This window comes from Ceratosolen solmsi, unplaced genomic scaffold (genome assembly GCF_000503995.2).
Source record: "Ceratosolen solmsi marchali unplaced genomic scaffold, CerSol_1.0 scaffold6, whole genome shotgun sequence".
Classification (NCBI taxonomy): domain Eukaryota; kingdom Metazoa; phylum Arthropoda; class Insecta; order Hymenoptera; family Agaonidae; genus Ceratosolen; species Ceratosolen solmsi.
In genome coordinates this window covers 800066-807675 of record NW_011948414.1, presented here as the reverse complement: position 1 = coordinate 807675, position 7610 = coordinate 800066, and the positions used below count along the sequence as shown (strand labels likewise).

The following is a 7610-nucleotide window of genomic DNA, read 5'->3' as shown; positions in this document are numbered from 1 at the left end:
TGTTTATCAACCATTAAGTACAAACGACTGAATTCATATCATACATTTCTCGTGTAATAAAATTTAAATATTTATAAACGTTGGTAAATACATCGGGCACTCCTGTGGCACAAGGGCGTAAGAGAGAAGTAATACCAACAACTTCTTGATTAACAACCAATGGTGAACCGCTATCACCCTGTGAGATTAACAAAAAAAATTTCTAATCAGATTTGTTTTATTACGAAACCTATGAAACGTCATGTAGCAATTATTAAAGTAGTTATTCGATGTATTACAATTTTTAATGAAATATTTCAATAGTTACGAATTATGGATATCGAATATGACATTTATATCAAATTAATTCTGTATATTATTAATAAAGTTGATAATTTTTAAACGAGATGCAAATATTACAGGCAAATTATAATATTACTAATGTGGATTGTTAAATTACATCATTTTAACGCAGGATATGTTTATCTTAACAACTTCAATAATTTATGGATACAACGAGTTTGTATAAGATAGAATACAAAGTTAAAACGGAATCTCGGAACATATCATTGATGATTGAATGTAAATTAAATTGCAGATATTAGCATTTTAATAAAAAATTTGCTTAATATTAGAAGAGTTTAGAGAATTGAATTTTCGCTGTCGCCATTCTAAGTAATATTCCGATAGGAAGATTTTAATTATATATTTGCGATGTTGGAGATCATAACGAAGAGAATGTTGTTTAAAATGTAAAGAGTATTTATTCATGGGGGAAGGAAAATGGTGGAAAGATGAAACATAGAAGAAGAAGAATTATTTGACTGACTGAGAACAAAATGATATTACGTTTACTAAGATGTTAAACAATATAATCGATAAGAATTGCTCCCGTAAGCGTATAAAAAGCCTAACACTAATAAATACAATATTAAATAAGCGAATGAATTATGTATTATAACTCGATGAAAAAAATATATTTTTATAGGTTCGCTGGCGATGCCAGAAAGGAATCAAAAGGAACAGAATAGGTAGAAAATGGAAGAAAGTGAAAAGGCAAATATGAATAGAAGGGATAAATGGAAAACCTTATAGCTCTCGAAATTCAATTTAAAAACCGTCTATTTGGATTTATAATTATATTGAAATACTTTTTTAATATCTTTTAATTACAATGCAAGAACTATCAAAATTGAATTTTAATCGACCGATAATATAATAAGAATTATATTTATTATCATGTAATTTGAAAGTCGAGTATTATAATATTTCATTAAAATTGAAATATTTTATAATAAAATTGCAATACATTCAAAATCTATTCATAGTATAAATTAAAACTGATATAAAAAATTATATCAATGATTGATATTTCATTGAATATTTAAACATATTTGTGTAGTGAGGTAACTATTAAAAAAGTCACATAATTTCAAATCATTATTATATTAATAATTTTAATTAATATAGAGATTTATATGGATAAACTGTTTATAGCACATAATTATAATTCTTATTGAATACTAATGAGAATGTAATGAAAAAACTCACGATGCATGCACCAACTCCAACTCTATTAAATGCACATAATTGTTCGTCATGAAGAAGGAATGGAAGAACTTGATTACACTCGGGTACGCTATAAAGTTTCATTGTAGCTTTCTGAAGTATTTCAGAATGATCGCCCTCGTGGGTATCAGTTCTTCCCCAGCCAGTTAGTATACCAATACTATAGTTTATAAAATTTGAACTTGGAAGATCAATTTTATTTCTAAATTGATTGAATCGAATACATCGCTGAAGCTACAAAAGAAAATTCTCATATTAAAATATAATCCTGTGCGTCTACATTAATGACATTAATGAGAAACAACACACCCAATAAGTTACATTCGTTTAATAATTTAGTTACCCTTTTAGATTAATTATCGACGTCATCGTCAACTATTTTCATCTATCATTTTACTATACTACATAGTATTATTATTGAGCATATTAACAGGATTAAAATTTATATAAAATAACTGTACTACACTATATTTATATTTAAAATTAAGTAAAGTCATATTTTGTTCTCCGTTTCATTAAAATTTTTTCCTATATTAAACCCCCGTTAAAGTATAAAGTATAATAAATAATATAAAAAAAAAAATTGAGCGGACTATTTTCATTCATATTTGAGGCCCGAAAATATCGTAAATTAAACGGATAAATTTAAATCTAAATAAAAAATCTGTAATAAAGATTACAATTTCACTTGTTAAATTAATAAAACGTACATAAAAATATGCGATACAATACCATAGTTGAGAAATAATACCAAAAAAAAACAAGCAAACGTGTTTTTTTTTTTTTTTTTTTTCAATCTAATTGGATTAAAATAAAAATTGTATTTTCCCTTTTTTTAATTTCATTTCCTACATTACATTCATTAATTAAATTATATTGTGAATATACCGTAAGAACAGCAATGTCGTGAAGATATGTGAAATCAGCTCCTCGTTGTCCCGTAAACTGGGGATGAGCAGCTATTTTTCTTACCCGGTAACCCGATTCCGCTGTTATTGCTAATCTAGTGCTTCCCACGTAAACCTTAATTTCGAAATATTGATATTGTTCGATGCAGTGCGCAGCCGTAAGAATATGCCAATTACTTATGATACTACCACCGCAAAAAAAGTATTCGTTACTAATTTTTGCCAAAGCTGCAGAATACGGATAATCTTGTATCGTTACATCTTCGCCACCGTAGATTCTCAGCTTCTTTCCCTGGATGTCTAAATATATATTTAAGACATTAATCACATTTAGAATTATTGGATTAAATAAGTATATATTGTTTTTAACGTAGTTATGAATGAAAAAAAAAAAGATGAGTTTTTATTAAAAATCGGACTTTTAAATAAAAGGTTTTATGTTAAAATTAACTTGACGATTATTCATATATTTTTAGTTGGTATTAAAGCTGGATATTAAAGGGTATTTTACAATAAAGATTTAAATAGATAGTTTTAAGCAACGATTTATCTATAAAAATCATGTATTTCCCCAGTTATTGTATACTTCATGCAAAGGCATAGATTTAGCAAGAAGATAATTATTAAACATAAGGATCGTGGAAATATTAATTTATACGATTAAACTTTATATCTACGTAATACAAATGCATTGATAATGAAATAATTAACTCACCTGAACTGTATAATGCGAGACACAACAATATTGTTAATCGATAAGACATTTTTCTGCTTGTCGATAATAATTGCAACTGTTTGAGAGATTTACATAGTTCATAATATTAGAATTATATATTTCCTGAATCCTCGATTACACTTTTATTTATAATATTACAAAATTATAGGCATTAAATTATTCAATTTTTTATCACCAATTATGTGTTTATGGTATGGTGATGTGCATTTTGTTAGACATAAATGGGTTAATTATTCAAATTGAACTAATATTTATTGTTTAAATCAAATACATCAACATAATGTTTGTTTTGTATTATCTCGTACCTTGTTGTCATCGTGATTAATATTTAATATGATATTTTATAATATCAAGCGCGATAAATAATAAATTTTTATCTCATTTATTTTTACATCCTCGTAAGCGAAGAATTAGTTGAAATTCCATAAATGCGTAAATTACTTGTAATGATCAAGCTAATTTGACATTAATTTGACCAATATACATTTACTTTTATTTTATTTAAATTTCATATCTGTATGTAGTGTTTTTTTTTTTTTTTTTTTTTTTTTTCTTTTTGTAAATATGTTTATTAAAGCAAAAGATAAACCCAACATTTGCAGATGTGCGCAACTAAACTAACTAATGAAAATTATTTATGTCAAGGCAAAATACACACTTTATTTAGAAAATCGAAAGCTTCCCTCTAAAAGTAGACAAATTAAAAGATAAGAATTATTAAGTAGTTTCACGTATTTAATCGAAGCTTTTATTCTCAACGTGTGTTTAGCATTAAACAGATATAAAGAGCGTAAGTATTACTCCTACCGAGACTAGGTGCAATTGGGTACCAGCTGTTTTTTAGTTTAAACAATAACCGACTCTGCATAGCCATTGAATATTAAGTATAAGATTAACACAAGCAAAATGTAACAATTAATAGAAAACGCACTACATTCGCTACTTACGGAGAATTAGAAATTTGCCTATCTCTCGCTCCCCTTCTCTCTCTCTCTCTCTCTCTCTCTCTCTCTCTCTCTCCCTCTCCCTCATGCACTGTCTCTCACTAATGAATAAATAAACTTGCCTTAAATTTATTCCATATTTACTTATTTATAGTATGTCTCATATAAGCTATAAAGCAAGTTGGTTACCAAAGGTCTGACGCCAGTATGATATTAAGTTTGAATTGGCACCTAATAATATCATAAATACTTTATTTCATATATTCAAAATTTTTTTATTCAATTTTAAATAATCTCTTTTTCATAGCTCATTATCTAATTATCAATACAATTGTTCCTTATCCAGTAATAGTGACAGAATTTTCAGTTAAAAAATTAATTAAATCCAAACCGCATTATAATCAATAAAATTAAAGATGAATTGCTTTATTTAACGTGATATATATATATATATATATATATATATATATATATATAATAATAATTAAATAATTACTATCGATATCTCCATATCTTCTGTATAATGTATATAATTAAAATTTCTTCATAATTCGTTCTAATTTAATACGATAATGATAAAAGAAGCTAAAATAAAAATTAATATATTAAAAGACATATTAGTATTCAATGTTATCAAGATCTTAAATTGTGTATTATAAATGATATTTTTTGGTTAAAAAATATTATTTTTTTATTCATAAATTTGCTGGAGACGATTAGATATATCGTTGTATAATTACTTATACTATTCATAAAGTTATCTTATTTGCATCTTATCGCCGAATAAATTTAATGTTTGATTAGTATAAATTAATATAAATTCATGCCAAATGTTTTTAAATATGTGCATTAATCTTTAAATTATCTTAATCTATTAAATTCTATTAGGTTCTTATATGTCAAGTAAATATAATATTATTTATATGGTTATTTATACTAATAATTTGGGAATTATAAATTTTGTGTATAAATATTTTAATCGTCTATCAATTTTAATATTATTTCCACTAGAGATCATTAATTTAGCGTTATATTTATGTTTTTACAATAGTTATCATTTTGTCATTCATGGATTTCAATAGTTATAATAAATTAATGAATTTCTTATCAAAATAATGTTTATATATAACTTAATGTTGTTGTCTAATGGAATTTAAAAATAACAAGGTTACAGAATTATTTTTTTATATACATTATTTAAATAAAAATTTTGCAGTGATTTCATCATTTTATTGCTTATATTTTTCTTTTAGTAATATATATATATATATATATATATATATATATATATATATGTATACAATTGAAAATCACGAAAATTTGGAAGATGTAAGAAAATGTTAATTCATTCAATAACGATAATCATGTACAAGTTCAAAAGTTAATACTTCATATTATTTTATCTAATTTTACTGAAAAGTCAGTAACTAAAAATGAATTATTATCCATTATTCTGTTTCATATCTGATGCAATTATGATGTCTTAATACTAGTAATATTCTTTTTTTGGTAATATTCTATATATCTTATCAATCGTCATACTTTTTGATTTTTAGTAAATTATCAGTTTTTCTGATATATTATTATAGGTTACATAAAAATATATATTTAATGTCATGATTGCATTATCATAATTGTAATATTTTATTATAATTTTACATTATCAACTTTATTTATCTTTTATCTACACGCAGTCAGTGTATAAATTCAGTATTGCCAATCTATAAATATCTGAGATACAAGCATAATTGAGGAGATGGTTTTACAAATGTCATAAGAAGTTATGTATGGTATTTAAAGTATTACATTAGATAAAAGTTTATGATTCTGCTGTCACTTATTCTATAATGTTTATAATTATAAATTTTCTAATATTTATCAAGAAAAACTAATTTCTGCTTTTATATTTTAGCAAACATAATAATAATATTATTATAAATACTGTATATGATTTATTTTATAATTTTATACATTTGTACATATTGACATTGTTAGGAAATCTCTTTTAAAAAAATCATTTAAACATTTAACCAATAAATAACTTTAATAGTTAAAAATTTATCTTGTATCAGTGTACGTTATTTTGACAATTTTCGTTAATTATATCTATCACAAGTTGTATAAAGTATATATATATATATATATATGTACAATGGTTAGCTGAAAGAAAATTCCTAATGAAAATGAAACAATCTATTTTAGTTTATTGATGAACTGAATTCGTTCATCATTTGATTGAATCGTCACCTGCAAAAAAATCATTACATTTACATTTATTTAAATATTCAGTCTCTACAGATAAATCCACATTAACAGACGAACATATTTTTCCAAGCTGTTTTACTGCGAAATTATTATTTACTTATGATTTTTCTTACATTTAAAAAGAACACAGTGTGCAAGTAAAGTCTAAGTCAGAATTTCTTTCATACTATATAAATATGCTTATATAAATGGTCTACATAGATATAACATATAATATGGTGCTATAGATAATTTTATGAAATTATTAGGACAAGAAATAATTGATAGAAGAAATTTAATAAGAAATTATCGAAGATACACTTTGTAAATATGATTTAATATTTCTAATTTGATTTTGATAGAATAAATATATAATTCACTTTGTTAGTTCATTAATGGAAAGAACTATAATATAGTAATGTACGGATTTTATAAAATTTGCAAACATTCCAATACTTCTTATATTATATGTTGCATACATATTTCGATAACTTATTTATAGACAAAAGTTAGGTGAGAAATTTCATTTTATATTTATATTTTTATAATTCAATAGAAAGTTTTTAAATAGTGCATATATTATGCATATATAATTTAATGATTTTGCTCTTTTTATATATTGTCTATACTTTTATATTTAAAAAGTTTAAAAATTGTTATCTTGTAATATCGTTACAATTAATTTTAAGAATTTTGTTTATATTCATAGAGATAAAATGATAAATAATTATATTAAATAATATATTTAATTGTCCGAGAAACATTAATTCAAGTTCAAGGAAAGAAGGAAAATTGTGACACATTTGATATAATCGTTTCTTACGGAAATTGAACAGATTATTATAATATGTTATAGTATAAGATATTGAGTACCGAAGTTAGAGAATGTATAGATATTTTTATGCTTATATTAATTATTTTATTATGAATTGTCAGACTTATAATAATTATTATAACAATGTGTAATATTCAAGCGAACCATTTTATCTTGACTGGATCCTTACGTAGAAGATGAAAGATAGAACATCGGAAAAAAATGTGAAAATCCTTCTGAACTCCAACAACGACAAAAAAAGACTTTCAACATTTAACAACGATAATTTGAAATTTATCATAATGAATGTTTATTAAATAAATAAATTAGCTGTAAAATAAATATTAATGAAAACTTAAAAAAATTGTTTAAAGAACAATTTTACACAATGTCAATTATATATTATATTATTTTAT

At 23.9% G+C, this 7610-nt stretch overlaps 1 protein-coding gene across 1 annotated transcript; it reads right to left on the bottom strand.

Annotated features, from left to right (window-relative positions):
- LOC105368339 (chymotrypsin-2-like) lies at positions 1-3220 on the bottom strand. Its single transcript, XM_011507341.1, has 4 exons — positions 3172-3220; positions 2521-2756; positions 1531-1782; positions 1-178 (listed from the first exon to the last, which is right to left on the bottom strand). Exons 1-4 carry the CDS (start codon positions 3218-3220, stop codon positions 14-16), a joined length of 702 nt encoding a protein of 233 aa, XP_011505643.1. The 3' UTR covers positions 1-13.
- Between the last annotated feature and the right edge of the window lie 4390 nt (positions 3221-7610).